This window comes from Coturnix japonica, chromosome 5 (genome assembly GCF_001577835.2).
Source record: "Coturnix japonica isolate 7356 chromosome 5, Coturnix japonica 2.1, whole genome shotgun sequence".
NCBI classification, from domain to species: domain Eukaryota; kingdom Metazoa; phylum Chordata; class Aves; order Galliformes; family Phasianidae; genus Coturnix; species Coturnix japonica.
Genome location: NC_029520.1, coordinates 48164758 through 48184676, shown reverse-complemented (window position 1 = coordinate 48184676; position 19919 = coordinate 48164758). Strand labels below are relative to the sequence as shown.

General features: G+C 41.9%; 2 protein-coding genes across 2 annotated transcripts in view; one reads left to right on the top strand and one right to left on the bottom strand.

Moving 5' to 3' along the window:
* Positions 1-14752, bottom strand: part of ESR2 (estrogen receptor 2) — a 75765-nt gene extending 61013 nt beyond the window's left edge. Inside the window, exons 1-2 of the mRNA XM_032444792.1 lie at positions 14490-14752; positions 7563-7676 (exon numbers count right to left, since the gene is read on the bottom strand). The gene's annotated coding sequence lies outside the window, so the exon portion shown is untranslated. The remainder of the gene's footprint in view (positions 1-7562; positions 7677-14489) is intronic.
* Positions 14329-19919, top strand: part of MTHFD1 (methylenetetrahydrofolate dehydrogenase, cyclohydrolase and formyltetrahydrofolate synthetase 1) — a 33248-nt gene continuing 27657 nt past the window's right edge. The window contains exons 1-2 of the mRNA XM_015865471.2: positions 14329-14481; positions 19271-19355. Coding sequence (XP_015720957.1) covers positions 14441-14481; positions 19271-19355 — 126 coding nt within the window. The 5' untranslated portion in view covers positions 14329-14440. The remainder of the gene's footprint in view (positions 14482-19270; positions 19356-19919) is intronic.

Genomic DNA, 19919 nt, shown 5'->3' with positions numbered 1-19919 from the left:
ACTCCAGCCTGAAATACATAATGGGTGTGCTAGATCCAGGCAGGCTATCATGGTTCCCTTTCATTTAAAGCATCGTGTGTTATACAGTTATAGTCAAACTGCTAATAACCATAACAGATGTAGAACTGACGCTTGTGGAAAAGACATACAATTCTACTTCAGACACTTTTTCAGTTCTGAATCTTTCACTTACTTCTCCCTACCAAGTGTATAAATACTGATATTTGACTGTGATTCTATGGTAGTTACAGAAGCAGCAATTTATTTCAGCTACTTGACATGAGCTTTCAAGGACTGAATGTGAGAGTACTACCAGCAGTGATCTTTTTATGGTCTGTTCCTAACTCTGAGCTTGTTCCCTGTTAAGGTGCTTCTTTGGTTAACCAGCTGGTTTTGGAGAAGCCACACCACAGAAACAAAATGATAGAAAAGGAGAAGCACCTGCAAGAGATAGAATCACTTCATTGAGGCTGAACCTCTTTATGCTCCCTTTCTGTTTTTGTTTTTCCTCAGGAGATCCTTGTTCATACATTCTGGCCTCCTGCCACCTTTGCTTGATTTCCTGCACAAGTGCATGGACCATTTTAGATAATCTTTGAAACTCAGCCAGCTCTCCTGAGCCATTCTTGTAGCCAAGATCTTATCCCACAAGAGCCTGCCAAACAGATCCTCACAACAGGCCAAAATCTCCTCCTCCAAAGAGTGGAGCTGTGATCCTGTTCTTTACCTTGTTCCCTCCTCTGTGGATGTTGAGCTCTACCATTTTATGGTCAATTTGGAACCACATCTGCAGCAACATTACATCCCAATTATAGGTGGCAGCTATGAAATTCAGTGTCATTTAAAATAACTTCTACAGTGACTAAAATAAAGTGGTCTGAAAGAATCTGTTGACAAAACTGTTTAGTGCACCTTCATATTACAGTACTACTGAAATCCAGTACTCCCCAAATTTCCAAATATAAACAGCAAATTCTTAGACCACACAGTAAATATAACTTCATCGGTTGTTTAGTTCTCTGCATAATCATTGCCAAGTTCTATGTCAATCTAAAGAATTAATGTTTGGAATAAATTTTTTGTCCCTGGATTTATATCATACAAAGCTTGCTTAAGTAGAGCCACCATATACCTACAAGAAGAGTAACAACTTAATTCCTGCAGCAGAACTTCTTGATGGGGCTTTTTGTGTTTGCCACAGGATCTGCCTGGCAGTTAACATAAATAATAGTCTGTGAACCATTTCCTATATTCTCACACTAAAAAATCTCCCTGCATTAAGATGTTATGCTCTTCAGTACCATGCTGATAGCTTCCTTGCTCTCAGACACATATATCCATGTTTTTAATATGGAAAATGCTGAAATTGGAAAATTGAGGTAGCTGTTTGGTGACTGCAAGGGTCTTCAACTACAACATTCTGTTCTCATCTACTTAGTTCAAAATTTTATTAAGCTATGTAGAATATAACACCATCCTTGAGAAGTAGCAGGAGGGAAAAAAGAGCGAAATTTGATTTTACTTGATATACTAAAAGTACATTTGCTCTGTGATCAACAAAAGGGCAGGAACATTTTGTTATTGCGAGAAATTGCATCAATTACAATCTTTCCAATCTCTCTCTGCAAAAGTAACAAGCACACAAGTTACCTGCAGCCTCCAGGCTGAGTTCATTGTTTTATTGAGGGTTTTTCCCTTGGGAATAAAAGAAAGAGAGAGAGGAGAGAGGAGAGAGGAGAGAGGAGAGAGGAGAGAAGCTAGTATTTGATAGGCTGCACAAATGGCCATACTTCTAAAGACATCTGAAAGACAACCTACCTTAACGTATAATACTCCATCATGTATAACAGTTAAGTTCCTTGGGAGAACACTACTGACTTCTGCTCCTTCTTTTCCTTCATCATTCATACTGATAAAGAGAAAACTATGGCATCATATAAATATGGCATCGTATTTCATGAAAAGATAAATTTCAGTATTGCCCAATTAATTAGAAAATATGCCTGAATTTTTGTTCCAAAACGCTTCTGGTCCAAGAAAATATTTAGACTATAAAACTAAGATTGTTCTTTTTGAATTGCTCACAATAAACGTGATTCAGCAACACAGAAAAAGATGTTTTGTTATCTCATTAAAATTATATGCAATTGAATATCACTAAGAAAAAGATGTAATATAAAGCAAATGAATGCTTATCAGGCAGTTCTGCAGTAGAGTAATACATTATTGTTGCTACACTCCTGTTTCTCTTTCAATCCTCATGGTGTTAGCTGCTTGAGAGGTTCAGGTTTCCAAAACAGAACTGATTCCTTGCTGACCATTTCACCTTTAAATGAAAAACTGCACTTAAAAATCTTTGTTGTTGTCTTTGTTAAAAAGTAGCAGCGATGTTTGTTTTAAAGAGTTCTGTTGGAAGTTTACTAAGCGTCTTTGAAACATCAGTAAGCCTTCCTCTCCTCCTAACAACACCCCACTGACTGGTCCTAATGCTTTTATGTGCCATATCTGCAGTTTCTGTGCCTGTACAGTGAACAAGATCTCTGGTTACATCACTTCTATCCGCTGCTCCTGTTCTCATGGAAACAGGTGTCAGAAGTAGGTACTTAAAAACTAATCACAGTTTCATTTAAAGTGTCCATGGTTTCATGATTAGGTATGGGCATGAGCATCCCCCCCTTTTTTTTTCCCTTTCATATGACCTGCAGTAGATGTTTTCACTACCATCAATTATTTGCTATTCTGTTGGTGCAATCACCAGAGTGAATGCTAACAAGTTCCAATCTGTGCGTTTGTTTGTCATGCTTGGTACAGTTTCCAGGTAACAAAGTGCCAATTCTTATCATAGCTGTTTTATAACCGATGTAGTAGGAATCTGCTAACACTACTGTAATTATTTCTAAGTTTCAATCTATTCTATCACACAAATTCAAAATCCAATCAGTCACTCCCAGTTATTTCCTGGCTGCTTTCTCAGGTAAAGTTGATCACTGTGTTTTTGGCCCGAAAAGCCAAAAAGTCTCTCAGTTTACAAAAGCTCTCAGTTTCAAAACTAAATCTGCAGGAGAGGACACAATCAACTTCACTTCAAGGTTCTCTGCCATGATCTATCACACCAAAAAGTATAACAGTTAATATCTTGCTCAGATGCAAGATTGCATACCTTATTGGTGGCTTTTCTATAGCAAATGTGGGGCTCCAAACCCCAAGGTTCAGGTTTGGCCCTGGGCTCTGAGCTCCCAACAAACCTGAGTAAATGTTCCCTAAGCCTGTGTGGTTTGCAGAGCACCTCAAGAACAGCCTGCATCTGTTCCCTCAGCCCTGGGTGGTCTCGACAGGGGTAACCTTTAGCATCCATTTCCTATTTCCAAGTAGCCCGTGCCATGTCTCTCTCTCAAACCTGACCAAACTCCAAGTCATCCATGCCATGTCCCTTCTGCAGTTCCCTCACCTTGTCCTGGATCTGTGGCCACTGAAACAGCCCTATGAAAACCAAATCACTTTGTACTAATTCACTTCTGAGCCCCAATCTGTGAGGTGTGAGGATACACCTGTTGGGCAGGGAGGCTGCCAGAGCACTAGGCCCTGACCAGAACCATCTTGAGCAATGGTTATGTTGTGTGCAAATCTATCACCAGTCCTATCTCCAGCTCTGCCTCTTGGATGTATCTTGGAGCTATGCCACCGGTTTCCTGCATGACCCCGTGGATGTAAATTGTAGAATAGCAGACCCCAGTCAATTCTCTGCCTGTCCCCTAAATACATTTTGGACTCATGTAATCTATGGCCCTGTCTCCATTTACTCCTAACTGGGCTCCCTGTTTGTGCTCTGGTTCATCACTTGCATGGTCTGGGACTGTGGATGGATGTTTAGCAGGATCCAGCTCTGCTCACTATAATCTGATGGGATGGGACATGGTCACCTCTCAGTGATGCACTGTCTAGACTGTGGCCACCCTTAGCTCCTGCCTCACCTTCCTTTAGGGAGCAGGAAGAATTTGCTGCACGCTGGCAACAGCTATATAACCAAAAAATATCTAAGCTAGTCTTAACTTTCCTTTTTTCTTTATCCTGTCTTATAAGAAAACAGAAGAGAATGAACAAAATGTTAGCATCTTGATTCTTTTGTTACTAATAACAGGGAATACATAAGATTCTCTTTTATAATAGAGGCTCCTGCCTTCAGATGAAGCATGCACTCTGCTTCTTAGACTTTGTACAAAGCAATGGGTCAAAGGGACCAAACTAATTTGTAGGCTGAAACCTAAAGATTAGAAAGACAAAAAGAAAGCCTTTGTCTGTGGTGGACAAGCAGGAGCTCAGTAGCACACACTTATGTTCAATTATTTCACTAGCCGTGTGAACTTTAGCTGCCTGCCTGAACGAGGCCTTTTTCTTTTTCCTTTCTTACTAAACGAGACAAATACACTTAGCTTTTGCAAAATAAGGCCACAAGGAGAGCCTGATGTTAATGCCTGCTTTACATCATCTCCTGAGCAGCAGCTGTAAAAGATGTATGGCATTATCTTCTTTGATACGAGAGCTCCCCTTAGCGTCAAATCTGAAAGCAACAGCTTTCGTGGTAACACTACACTGCAATCAGCCTGTGTTCTGTCTTTCGGATGCATACAGAGGAGTATATTTACTACATGCTGTAGAGAAAATGCTTTACTAAGATACACAGATGGAAATGCATGTGCCCTGCTCCAAAAGCAAAGGCATGTCACATAGCCAGAAAATCACTCTTCTGAGTCTTCTCAACTTAGTCCAGTTGCAGGAAGCTGCTTCGCCTTATAATACTTAGGATTTTACTGAATTTATCCCAGGGATGTTTTTGATACTAGTACAAATAGCAGAATACGCAGCTGCTTAAAGAAAATAATGAATACTAAAACAAACTTGAGGAATGGGTCTGTGCTTAATTCACAGGCCCACTGATTCACATCTAATGTTTCCCCTTTTCTTTGGCCAGTACAGAGGACTGTCCAATAAACCCATGAGATATCTAGATTTTTCCAAGACAGCCTTTATTTTTCTAAATTGCCACTTGCAGGGTATGACACCACCAATAAAATCCTGAAAAGTCAGGGAGGAGCATGATACAGGAGAATTCACATTGCTTTCCTTTTCTATAAGTAATCGACTCCTTCCATCTGGAACACGGAGCATGAAAAGGTTAGTGCTTCTGTGAAGGCCTCAGGCAAATTGCTGCCTGGCTTAGCTAGCTCTGTACCTGAAGTTCAGGGGAGCACGTGCTTCACTGGGAACTCTGCTACTACGTGAGCAGGTTCAGTGTGTGCTTTTGCAGCTGTTTGTCAATGAGAGATCACAGAGGGTGAGGATTTTGTAGAAAAACACTGAGAGAGTGATCTCGTGCCATGCATTACATGCAGCTTAAAACATCCCTTCTGTTCTGTGCAGATTTTCATCTTACTCTCACCTTCACCATTACTGGATGGAGGGTCTACTGTAACTAGTCTACAGAGTGGGATGTATTCATTAAGCCTAAAAACAGGTCAGAAGTGATTGATTTTGGCTGGCTCCTTACCTTTCCATGGGTAAGTATTTCATATTTCAGCTCATAAGGAACAGCATGCCTGTGGACATAGCAGACTGATAACCCAATCTATACCTCAGAATAATATTTTAACAGTTCTTTGTATAATTCATATTTCTACACCACTAGGGACAGAAGCACTGATCTCTACCTTTGCAGTGTGAGAAGCATTTCCTTTGGACTTCTGCTGGAGTCAAAATACTCTCACTACTTAAGAAAAGTTTTAAATGCTTCTTCAAAGCTAATCAAGAAGAACAGACATCCTCTTTGTACCCAGAACACTTTGGAAGGCAAAAAAATACAAAAAGCCCTTAGTAATTTATTTTTCTATAGTTCTTTATTTGCCTTGGCTGGCTTCTTCTGTCACTGTTTGTTTGCTTTTATGTCACAGGGTCAAGCACCTACTTTGTGATGTTTGTTTCGCTGTGCCTTGTGTATTGCATCACCTGTGATAACAGAAGTCATTGACGTAGTCCTAAAGTAAATGGCAATATTCCTTTTGACTTTGGTGGGCTGGGATTTCACAGTGCATGCCATTGCAATACCACAGCAGGATCAGCTCTGCACCAGGACTTTATGTGGGGTGCCATTGCACTGTGACACCAGAAGAAAAAACATTATCTTGTCCAGATCCAGTCTGAATGGCAATCTGGGTTTCAGTATGGGTACCCTTTGTATCATGCAACCTTCTGTTTGCTGGGTTCTTAATCCTGCTACAGATAAGCATTTGAGATATACTAATTTTGTGATTTCGGCCCTATAATGAAAGGGCTTTTTTGCCTCCATGTTCAGGAAAGTATTTCTTCCATTATAAACGCTAGCTCTCACTGGCTACTTAGCATGTATACAAAGTCTTCAGTATATTCTAGACTAACAAGTAATCAAGTGGGTTGGTGTACACTCTCCTTGTTGTACAATCCATGTATTTTCCAACCTAAATGATTCTACTACTCTGATTCTCAAGAAGTCCCTTCCAGTCTCAACTACTGTCACAACAGCATAGAGTACAACTTGACCCAGAGTCCAGGGCTCAGAAGAATGTATTAGCAAAGCCTGCTAAAATAAGGTCAGGAACCACTGCTACAAAGAGATTATGACATAAATGTTTCAGATGTTGTCATCTGAAGCTTCAGGAAATAGATTTTTTCTGAAGGAACTACAGTGTAACTGAATTCCTAACATACGACAGCCATCCATACATAGCATTAAGCACTCTAGAGCTCACCCTGTGTTTCTTTGGAAGTATCAAGTAGGCACAGACACCTGATCTATACCCTTATTTTCTAATTTCTTCACACATGAAGGTATTCCACTTCAGACCTTAGCAGCGTAGCTGAAAGAAGCACTATAGAAACAGGATATTAGTTTGATACAAGTTCATATAAATATGCTTTTCCTGCTGCCCTGGAGTATCCTGACTGATTAATGAAGGGACATGTGGTTTGTAACTAGATCTGCACCCATGAAACTTGAAAAATATTCTTTGATACAGCTTAACTTTAAAATTAAAGAAAGCTCAAAGCCAAAGGTAGCAGTGACTAAAGCAACTTATTTTTATATTTTCCATTAACCCAGAGTTAACTCATCACTGAGTCATCAGAAGAGAATCTCCTCCTCATTATAAAATCATAGAATCACCAAGGTTGGAAAAGACATCTAAGATCACCCAGTCCAATTGTCCATCTATCACCAATATTTCCCACTAAACCATGTCCCTCAGTACAACATCTAAACATTTATTGAACACTTCCAGGGATGGTGACTCCACCACCTCCCTGGGCAGCCTGTTCCAGCCTGACCACTCTCTCAGAGAAGTATTTCCTAATGTCCAACCTGAATCTCCCCTGGCACAACTTGAGACCATTCCCTCTAGTTCTACTGCTAGTTAGTGTCGCCTTTTGCAAGAACTTGCATAATGAAAGCCATAAGTTGAGCACAAATACTTTCTTGTTCTTGCTTCCATCTCAAAGTGTCACTGCAGAAAGTGTTTATCCCAAATGTTTTTTACCTTGTAAGAATTTTCTTCTTTCTTTCCCCATCACAATTTCTCTGGTTCCAAAGGTGCAACAAAGCTCGTACATCAGCAGTGGCAATTTGATCCCAGCCTTTTTGTTCTTTCAGTCTGAAAATGACCAGAAAGAAACATTAAATATATTTATGATGCAAATTTTACACAACTACCCAAGCCCAAGCTGTAGAGGACTGAAATAAACTAGATAGAAGTGCAAGCCATTCAGTACATGGATAGGAAGAAGGGGCTCCCATACTAATGTCTAAATCTCACAGGTCTAACAGTGTCTCTTCCCATTGGGAACACTGATCCACAGATGAGGACGTCACCACTTAGCAATTACATATACATATTTACTACATTCCATTGCTTAAACACGAAAACATCACATCACTCTGCAGAAAATTTTGCTGCCATGAGATGGTAATGGACAGTCATACAAGATACCTTTTCTCTGAATGAGTGTGCAACATCCACTGTAATTAGTGCAAGATACCAGGAACTGGGAATTAAGGCACAGACCTGTGTATTGCCTGCAATTTCGAACATGAAATGTCCTCTCATTTAAAGAAAGAAAAAATGCTAAGGAACGTATTTGGGGACAGGTTCATTTTTATATATCACCAAGAGTTTAGTTTTAGATCTGCTTAGGAAGGCACAGTGTCACTGTCACCTGAAAGTATACTAAGAATTGCCACTTGCTGAGTTACCATAGACCGCATCCTTCACATTCAATATTCTCCCAGTTCCTGGAGGGAGGCTGCATGCATTCATGCTGTCATTGTCATCTACGTGTGGTGTACAGAGTTGAGGCTTTGGATCATCAGCACCAGGTAACAGCAGCAGCCAGCACCCAAATTAAAAGCATAAAGTGAGGCAGTGACCCTACGCAAACAATTGTTCCCCCTCTCTGCCAAGCTAGTAATATCTGAATGCCTCTTCTCTTTGGAATAGCTGACACTTGAATGTGAACTATATGAATGCTACAGAACTATCATAGCCTTTTTGAAAAAGAAATTCAGTTATTTATTTGTCTGTGTGTCAGCTCTATTTCCCCGTTAGTGAGCACAGTTTAAGACAACTCATCAGGCTTTAGAAACCATCCTCCACGTGAAGCTGTAACGCTTCTCTGTCATGAGCACTCATGCTCTCTGTACCTGAGTGAAGGGCACCTTCCTGAGTGAAGGACACCGTGTGTGCTGTCTCGAAATCAGATGTCTCAAAGAAAATTCAAATGGCCAGGCAGTTCTGTGTGAAAATGCTCCTATTTAAAATGTCAGTGTACCCCCCCCCCCACAGATCCCAGGACAGACAGGAAAGCAGCTCCTCAGCATTCCTCTGAAATCACATAGGCTGCTTGTATCATAAAGGCTCCATCACCCTGTAACTTGTAAAAATCATAGGAAGTACGAGGAACTGGAAATCAAAAATTGTTCACAAAGGGAAAAACACTTTGTTCTCATCATCAGAGCTTTTCACAAAGCCCCAAGAATGCCACTGAATCCTCAAAGGAAAAGGGCAGTAAGACTCACTCCCCAACTGTATTACTGAGGCAGCTGCTCAGGCCAAACTGCTTAACTTGCCCCATGCTGACATTTCACCACATAGGTCCACAAGGTCAATGCCTATACTAGTGTCAGTGCTATAATATAGAAATGGCCCAGAGTCTAACCACAGGCTCACGGTTAGCTCTGAAAAGCAGCAGGGCTCCAAAGCACAACTACACCATGTGCAACCTCAGCAGCTGCAATAGGGTGCACAGGCTAGAGATGTCAAAATGGTTCACTTCAGGATAGTGGCTGAAGGGGACTAAAGGGTGTTTGCCTGTTACAGCTGACACAGGCCACAGCATTGGACTCTCCTGCTGCATTATTTCAGGCTCTTACATATAGCAGGAAAGGATGGCTCCTTTCATAGCACAGGCTTTCTAATGAGATTTCAAGCTGGTTTGTAAATTGGAAAGCTCAGAGAGAGTACAGAACAATAGACTTGAGCATGCAAGAACGGACAGACTCCATAGCTTCAGGGCAAACATAAGTGATATGTCTCTCAAACCTCTGCCTCATTTATAAACTGAGCAATACTTTCAAAATACAAATCACACAACTCAAAGGGCAAAAATGGGATCACTCCCATGAGAAGCCAAAGATTTTGTATACAAAGGTTTGCAGTACAAGGTAAATAAACTGGGAGTTACATGCTCACACGTATATATTATAGGCTTATGTTGAGACAATTCCAGAAGAGGGTTTTTCAAATACAGTTCAATCTTTCAAAGTGATTGTTTGGAGACACAGAATGAGTGTATTACTCAAGCCCAAAGAATTCTTCATTTATTCATGTTTACCTTTGAATATCCTATTTATTGAAAGTATGATCTATGGGAAATCTGGTTTCATGAAACCCTGGGACTTGCTCTGCTATAAATGTTTCAGGATCTGTTCAGTCCCATCCTGTCTCCATAGGACACTACAAAAACAGAAGTTGCTAGGTTGAGAGAGCACCCTGTGACGGTTCATGCAGAGATGATACAAAACTAGCTAATGCTGCCTGGCTCTACCAGGGATGCCCTTGCTTGGGCTGAAGGAATTATCTGAGATGCTGTGTGTATTAAACTTCAATGGAAAGACTGCCTTCCAGATGTCCCCCACTTGCAGTTCTGAAAATTACCTCTCACCCCCTGCCTCCTGCTCCAAATATCATTGTGGCAGCCACACTCAGAAAGGCAGAACCAGTATAGCAATAATTTACATAGAAAACAGTGCAGAGACACCTAGTGAAATTTAGGAGCTGACAAAAAGGAGGGAAGATCCAATTTTGCCACAAGCCATTAACTATAAATCATTAGCCAAAGACAATAAGGTAGAATTAGAAATGACAATCTAGTGCTTGTGCTTATATTTTGCTTTAGACAATCGATTATTCTTTCTTTCTCATCTACCTGCCTGGAAAATGTGATAATGCATTACTCACAGTCAGGCTGGGACAGAGAATTAGGATGCTGTTTATTGCATGGAGAGCCACAACATGCTGTAGAAGTATTAGGAATGGTTATTATGCGAGAGGACTACTAAGGAAATGCTTTCTTTGCTCCGAATTGTCTCTTTACATCAGTCAGGACAACCCAGGGCCCACATTATCAAGCACTCCAGCACTGTTCTCAGTAGAATCATGTATGACACAAAATTCATCAAGCTGCTAATGGGACATTTTTGTTCTGCAGGATTCCTAAGAGATCAAGTGGAAGTGTTGTTAGATTTCTGTTTGAAGGTAAAGCGATGTATCTAAAGAGAATTAGCTAAAGGAGCAACAAGAGAATAAGCCAACAGAAAGGAGCCTGTGACAGATGCACTCAACTTTAAGGGGCTAACTACACTACAGAAACACCTCATGATGGAAACAAATATTAGATCATACCTTCTAGCATTACAATAACACAGCTTAGCTATGAGGGCTCACGTACACTGAGGTCAATCACAAGCCTCACGTCAAACAGTTCTGTCATCTGATCAAAGGTACAGTTGACCAATAGCATAAATCTTAATGCTACCACTCCCCCATTACTAAATTGTGTTCTCCGTCACAGGAAAGAAGTTAATGCTACCACTCCCCCATTACTAAATTGTGTTCTCCGTCACAGGAAAGAAGTTACATTCTACAGAAACATCACTTATTTGTCCAATCCCTCTTTGCTAAAGAAAGTAAAATGCATGAAATTAATCTATTCTCCCTATACTGAAGGTGATATCCTGTCCTAACCAGTGGGTGAAGCAATGACTAACATTACTCCTCAATTTGATGATGTGGGGTCAGTTGCCCATAACAGATTCCAACCTCTGGGGCCCTGTGCAAGCAGAGGCGCTGCTCTTAGCTCATCAGTAACATTGCAAGTCTTTCTGGCACACATTTTGCAGCTTTCGTGGCTTTTTTAAAAGAGCAACCTCAGTGACTTTTGACATGTTATGTAAGAGGGGGTGGATGCAAGAGTAAACAGGCAAAATGTGGCAGTTACCAAATCAAACTTAGGAACACCTGGCAGGGAGATGAGTGGGGTAGAACAGCTGCTGTGGAGCTGCATTCAAGAGCAGAGATCTACCTCTCTGAGGCTTCAAGTAACTGTTTTTACCTTTATCCTAACAGTCAACACAAAATAAGCCTTTTTTGATACAAGACTGTGCTTATCATTCTCAGAGTTGTCCTTATCACAGCATTAGATTTTTTATTCCTTATTGTTTTGCATAAGCATGGTCAAAATAATTGCATTGAAAGCATAAAACACTGATTACTGCTTTCAGCTGTACCTATTGGTACACCTTTGTCACTGTGTTTCTCCAAGATTTCCTTTAGAACAGCAGCTCTTAAGTGTTTTCCTCCATTTCAGGGCTGGATATGGCTCTAACAAGAACCAAAAAGGTCTGTTGAGCCATTTCTCATCATATAACCCTTATTCTGTTCCCTTTCCATCTCACTCCCAGTATTTCAACTTCAAAATGACAATTAAAAGTTAAAGAACAAGTTCTTACATAAATGTATGACACACAGCATCTGAGTGACAATTTCAGCTCCAGTACTTGACTGCTGCATGGAACAAGTTAGAAATAAAGAAGATTTTTCTGCTATGATAAAAGGAGATCAGCCAGTCTGATTTACTGTCATAAATAGTTAAAATTCATGAGTCTCTTCCTTCTCGTGAAAAGAGAATCTGGTTCAAACAAAAAGAGATGATAAAAGAAGTTGTTAGTTTGGTATTACTTTTACAATCCGGGTCATTTTATGTGTCATTGTGAGACATCTTTTATTCAGGAGCAGGGCCATTAAGAAAAGTAGAGAAAAGAAAAGACATGTGCAAACTGTTGGCATCTACAGTTTCTGATGGCACCAGCTTTTTTTTGCTCACTCTGCAAACAAGGCCATTGGAATATGTTTAAATAAATGGGCTTTCTTTTCCCACTGGTATTTATATGTTACCATCTTCAGCATCAAACCTTTGTTAGCAGCAGTTGTTTTTGCCTGTACTACCCTCAACTCAAAGAGTCTTTAGCACTTATTCCAGAACACTTTTTTTTCCTTCCCCGAGAGTTCATTCAGGCCTCAGATAAAAGCAACAGGAGAAACAAACAGGGCACAGAATTTTAAGCAGCTGAGAAAAATCCCCTCCCTCGGTTAATTGTATAATCTCAGTTTGGATCATGTAACACTGCAACTGTCTATTGGAACATCCCAGGAAATACAAGGAATAACTATAGAAAGGAGGGAAAAAAAGGTTATTTCTAGCTTTTTAAATTTAGCATAAAAAACCCCGAATGCAGTTTTCCCTTTCTTCCAAGTCAGTTTTAAAGAGAAATTTCTGACCTTTATTCCTACAATTGAAATGGTTTCAACTTCAGCTGGTTTGACCACTTGAAATAACCAGCTTTCCCCTCAATAAAAAAAAGAAAGCAGAGAAAAAAGCACAACAGTCATCACCCTACATGCTACAAAAGGAAACACACGGGAAAGACTTATCCTCAGACAAGCTTTGAACAATATATGGTATATAGTATATATCACCCTCCCAGAATAACAGAGAAGCAACCCTGGAGGTTCTCAGCTTCCAAAACAGAAGGCCTGTATATTTCCATCCTCACTGCATTGTGAGCTAGATGGAAACTGCAACAGCTGTACTCCACTCCTCTCAAAATCAGACAGGTCCCCAAATCCATTCTTGACCCGATTACAGCACTGAGAAGCATAATGCAGTGTTGTAGCAGGATTGAATGCTTTCTCAGCAAACCCTTTAGACCAGCAACTTTCATTTCCAAAATGCACTTCAAACAGGCTTTTTTAGTCCTAAACTCTCACTGGGACTGTTTCTGTATTAACATCAAACCCCTGTCCTCCACACTTTGTGAACCTGCAGCGATCATCCAGTTTCTTTGCTGCACTGACACCACATAGCAACAGGAATAAAGCCTTAGAGTAGGATGGGAACACAGTACTGCTCCATCCCATCACCAACTGTGTTCACAGAATCACAGAATGACCCGGGTTGGAAGGGACCTCAAGGATCATGTAGTTCCAACCCCCCTGCCTGGCAGGGCCACCAAACATACACCTTTACTAGATCAGGTTGCCCAGAGCCCTGTTCTGTCAGTTCCCTGTCCCCAATCACTGTTTTCTTGAATCACATCCTACAGACAAACCAATGAGCTGTGCAGCTCCTTGGGGGCATCACAAGCAATGCAGCCTCAGTGTATGGTATCCAACAATCCGTCCCATCTCCATGAGAAAAGCACAGAAAGCTGATTTTCACAGTTCACATGTGGGTTAACACAGAGCACTGGTTATATAAAATGGAGAACTGCACAGATCAGAGCAGCCTCACAAGGAAACACCTCCCTCGGCACCACTGCTTAGAGGACATCCTTCTGAGGGATAAAACGGCTGAATGAAAAACCATTTACTCTTAGCAAAGTCTGAAGGGTCCCATAGTAGCCATCTGCAACCCTAGACCATAACATACTGTAAGTTATACGTATGCTGACTTATTTAATAAGTGACCAGCAATTTGCGTGAGCACAAAGCACAGCGCAAAGGCGGCTTCTCCATCCCTATGCACAGACCCCCTCTGTGCACATCCAGGGACCGTGCAGCACTAAAGCCAGCACCGAACAACTCGGGGGCTCCCATCTCGCTAAGAAACTCCCTGCTCCCCCCATCCTTAGGGCGGTGAACAACGCAGGGGAGGGACACGCACAGCACAGCAGCCCGCCGGGGTGGAGCAGCGCTTGCGCTGTGGTTGCAAATGAAAGTTTAGGGCCCACGTGGGGGTCGGCGTGTCCTGCAGAGCGATTCGGATCCCTGCTGCGTTTGGCTGCTGCCCTCCCACCCTCGCCATGGCCCCCGCAGAGGTTCTCAGCGGCAAAGTCGTCTCCGCGTACGTACCCTCTTCTCGCAGGGTCTGCCGAGAGGGAGGGAGGTTTTCCTTTCATAAGACCTCCCCAGGGCTCAGCGTGGGGGTCTGCTTCTTGTTGGCCCCGTCCAGCGTCAGCCCATGGCTCGTAGTTGTTCGGCATCTCTGTGCTAAGTGCCCAGCCCGATGCGATAAGTTGCAACCACTGCCTCTTCTCTGTGCTCTCAGGATGCTTTTTGGGCCTGAGCTGGCAGCTTAGGGGTGGTCACTGCTTTCAGAGTATTGGTTGCTTCTTTTTAAAGCTAATTAATTTAATCTGTGGATCAGATAAAATGAGGATGAGTGTTAACATGTGGTTCACGGGCACAGGTAGATCTAGGGAACCCATTATACTTGTCAAAACTGTTGGGAAGATTTGTCAGACTTCCTTCTGCTTTCAGCTTTCACTCACCTGAGCCTCGTGCCATGTAGTTTTGCTTATTTTCCCTATTGCTGCTCTGCAGTACGTTGCTATGCGTACATGTCCATGCACTATATGTGAGTACACTGCTGGTCTTACACAAGGAAAATGCAGAATTTAGCTAAGGGTGTGATAACCCCCCTGCTGTGGGAAGGGTTTCCAGTCACTGGACAAGGCTGCTCAGAGCCACATCCAGCCTTGCCTTGGATGCCTGCAGGGATGGGGCATCCACAGCCTCCTTGGGCAACCTGTTCCAGTGGGTAACGTGCTCCAGTATTTGTCCAGGATTTGGACAAATGATCTAAAATAATCTCTGAGAAGTTGTTGGGGCTCATCTTTTTAATTTATAGTTATAGTGGTGACTCTTTTATTTCTGTTTGCTTTCAGTATTACATTAGCGGTTGTTACAAGAAATGAATGGTGTTCCAACACCTGAAAGAAAGCAAGATTGTAATAGGTGCATGCGGGAGAAAGGATTACTTAGTTTCCAGCACAGCTCTGAGGTTCTTGGTTGAAGCCTGTCTTTGAGCAGACATTGAACCTTGACCTGAAAACAGCACAAATTGGGGGAAAATAATTGCATCTGTACAGATGTTTTTCATTTCCTTTACATCTCCTGTATTTATGCTCAACGTAGCAAAACTGTATCATGGCCTCCAGGTATCACATATTTTTTCTCTAGTGGAGTGTTTGTGAGGAAATGGACTGTCCACGTGCAGATATGTCTCTTTTTCCTGGCCCTATGGAGAAGTGCTGAGCCAGAGGATTCTCAACATGCAGAACCACTGTCAGGCCAAGAGTCTATCAGAGAAAGAAAGAAGCAAGTGATAGGCATGTGCTCTTTCTAGGAATACTCAACTGAATTTTTCTGCCATAGTAAGGGTGTGTTTCTCAGTACATCACCTGCAAAGTCCTTTTAGTTACAAGGGTAGGGTTTTTCTATTATTTTCTATTATTTTAGGCATTAATTGTTAAAATTTTGCTTGTAAGTCAGTCAAATATTAACAAACAAGGAGAATCAATGAGTCAGTGTTCCAGCTAGTTAATTCTGAGTTTATGTATGTGTTTGAAATGAAGAACTCCTAAGTCCTATCAACTTTCTTCTCCTGCTACCAGCCACCCCTTCCAAAGAAAGGTGAAGGAAATGGCTAACTCAGAGTCATGTCATTTATTAAAATAAAAAGCAAAAAGGTAAATAGCGACATTCTTACTTTTGTGAGTCAGTTGAAGAGAGAAGATACTTAGAAAGGTGGTGCTTCCTTGTCTCTGAGATCAAGGATAACTTACTCAGGAGATAAAGCTAGTTAATATCTAGAAAGTCTTTGAAGGTTCAGAAGAGACACAAAGGAAATCAGTCAATATATGTGAGGATAGTAGATGTGATTTTATCATGCGTGGAAGGGAGAACATATAGAGCAGCAGGCATTGTGATTTGTGTAGGATTTTGCTGCCTAAGTTAGTGATACTTTGAGTAAGGCATCTTCTTTCAGTAGAAACAAGCTCTTCTATTCAGTCTGTGAGAGATATTGGATGTATTACAATGAACTTGAGTGTGAGGTGAGAGCAGGAGACTTGTGGATTGATTGCAGCTCTGTTGTCTAAACAGCATCTTCTCCCAAACAAAGCTAGGCTAGGTCATATGTTCAGCAGCATCAAGTACAGTCCACAGAAGGGATGGAAATACAACCTGATTATTTTTTTATCCTAAATTTGGTGCCACTTACATCACAGCTACCCAAGCCATGACATGTAAAGAATCCAGCAGGTGTGGTGGAATCTGCCTGGGGAGATCCTGGCATGAGAGCTGTGCTTCTCTCTCTCTGTGTTTCAAGCAGAACTGGAGGAGGGTGGTTTGTCCTCAGCTATTCTGGGAAATTCACTGCATGAATTTAAATTCTGCTCACTTCTGCAGTCTAGTGAAAGAAAGGCTAACAACTGATTTAATCTTTGGAACTGGCTTTTTCATTGTATGCTTAAAACCATGTGCTGTCCTTAACCCGTGTGGACCCTGGACTTGTGTTTGCAGTGGGAGTTTGTTTGTGGAAGAGCCAGAAGTACAGGAGGTGTCTGAGGAGGGAAGGCTCTTGGAGAAGCAGCCCTGTCCAATTGCCAACTAATGTTTGAAAACTCGAATAAATGTTGGTACTACTAATAAATTTGTCAATATGATTTTTTTTTCTTATCTCCGTGAAGATCTGAATTATTCTGTCATGTATCTGCAAAACTACAGAGACTGCTTTTAGTTGCTTTTCACTTAATTTTCTCTCTGAACTTTGCAACCGTGGCTTTCCTGGTAACTAGCAAGCAGCAGTAATTAACGCTAGGTGGCTGTCTAGCAAGTAATTTCAAGGCTCCTAAGGCAATTCAGCACTGGCAGCACCGCTTGTGTGTTCGTGCATGTTACCTTTCTTGTATAGCTGAAGGGGAAATGAGCTAGTGCCTAATTGCAGAAAATGGCAGCAGTGTAACGTGTGAGCAGTTGTGGCTGCTTGATGTAAAAGCATGCCATAGCCCTGCTTTGCAGAGGATGGAGAGGAATAAATCCTCTGATGGGAGGATGCAGCTGTAGTGGTGCTGCCTTCCCCAGGGGATGTACAGCAGAGCTGAGGATGCATTTTTGTTGCTTCAGCATGAAGAATTTCTAGGATGAGGCTGTGAGCTCAGAAAAGTGTCAGAGCCAAGTCAGTGTCAAATGGAGACACTAGCTCAATCATGCCTAAAAAGCACTATTTCTGAGCTAAGATTGAAAGCAGCCTTTTACCGAAGCTTGTTGAGAGGCTTGGAACAGACTGGCCCTATGCAAAGGCTTATAAATACCTTGAACCTGCATCTTGGATACAGTAGAGTGTAGAGCTCTGGCCACATGGTTTGCAATGCGGTAGGAAAGAAGCTTGATTTAGGACATAGCAGGATGCTGTGTGATTCCCCTGAGATGGGGCTCAGAACAGCCCTGGAGCTGCTTCTGGCTGGGCCAGCTGCGGCCATCCCCTGGGAACAGTGCTGTTGAGCTGCATCTGTTTCCATTTCTCTTTCTTCTTGCCTCTGGCATTCCTGATCTGGAGCTTATATAGTTGCAAGATAGAGTTGGTTTCACATGCTATCAGTCATCCTGGAGTTTTGGGGCTATATGGCAGGAATTGCAGCCTTCTGGGTACTTAATCTATCGCAGTACTTTTGCTTTTTGCATTATTTAACAAACTGGCACCAACAGCTGCTCCTCCAGTTGAGAGATCTGGTTCCACTTAGGAAGGATAAAACCTTTTGGGGCACTGATTTAAGGGTAGAGGTACCCAAGGTAGACTCTACTGTTCTGTTCCTGCTGAATCCAAGCTGCCTCCAGTAAGGAGACAGAGCCATGGCTGCAGTTAGGCCCTTTTTGACAGAATCTCAGATTCTGGAGAGTGCATTTGGATTAGCACCAGGACTTCTTCCCCACTACCATGCCTGCACTGCTGAAGGAGCACACACCTGGGACCCAGCACTTGAGGCAGTGACAGCAGCTTTTGAGCTGTTTGCAGCTCATTTATAGGTGATGAGTAACTGTTACCTCTAAACTAGGTACGAACTGACATTTAATCTAGATTGATGCAATCACTGAAATCTTCTCATGTACTCGCCTTAAAGTTGTGTTTTAATAACTGTATCCTTGAGCTTGCCTTTTGCTGTGGAGTTAACCTGAGCTGCCTTCCAGGGTTTAGTTTTCTGTGCTGTTTCATTTCTCTCTCTGGTGTAATTACTGGAGTAATTTTCTGTATCCATTTGTTGGGAAGCAGGAAGGTGAGATTAGGATTGTGCCTTATCCAGCTCTGGGTTAAGCCAAGCAGACAGGAAGGAGAAACAAACAGTTCTGGCCTACTATAGCAGAGGTGTAAGTTTGGGGACAACCTACTCAGCTCTTAAACAGAGTTTTAACATTGTAAACTTATCCTTTGCCAAGACATGCAACAGTGTTGACTGGTATTTGTGGAAGACTGGTAGACGTGGTGTAACATATGTGGAAAGGGGATTTGCAGTTTAACAGGGAGCTGGAAATCCCAGGAATTTCCATGTCTTATTGTGTATTATCCCCCTGTATAACTAAGAGACTGCTGTGTGAAGAGGAGAATGAAGAAGTACACAGTGGACTTGAAAATTTGGGGGAGAAAAGAAAAAGCCTGAATGAAACTAACGAAGCATCTTAGTGATTTATGGGCATCAGTTTGATTTGGAGGTTGCTTGGACTCGTGTACTCAAGGTTTGAGTATGTGTTTGTTGGCCTACCCGTCTGTCAGCTTTTCAACCACTTGTCCTACCACTGTATGAGACTTCAACCTGTGGCTAACTTCTATGGTTTTGTTTTGTTTTTGCACTCAGACAAGTGAGAGAGAGGTTAAAGCAGCAAGTTGCTGAGATGAAGGAGAAGTTTCCAGGTTTCACACCAGGACTCGCGATTTTGCAGGTATTGTTTTCTTTAATGGCAACTACAGAAAATCCTTGTTGCTTGTTGTGGATGGAACTGCGTGGCTGCAAGGAGGCAGAAAATGGCTGTCCAGAGAAGGGGCTTCCGTCTTTATTTACTATTTAGGGCTCCTGAAGAGCAATCTCTGGTTTCAATCGCTGAGACTGCTTTAGTACATGAAGAACATGCTTCTCTTCAATGCCAGGAACAAACCTGTGTTTTTTATGTTGTTGTTATTTTTCCTTAGCTTTAAGATCAGTTCTACAGGAGACTCGTCTTCAGGTGTTTAGTGGGAAAGGGGGAAGTTCCTTGATTTAAATTTCATTGAGGGACAGTAATGTTACTGCAGTCTTTTCTTGGTTGATCTGTCTTCTCTTTAAACCAGGGTTGTCTCTGTCATAAATCCTTTACAAGCTGTTTGCTCTCCAGCACTTTGTAAGCTGTCAAACCTCCTCAGGCTGGAGAAGTTCAAATACAGATAATATCAACTGTATGTTTTTCAGTTATGTTGGGACAATCAGAGGTTTCTGATATACAGCACCTCACCAGCTCCATTCTAGGGAG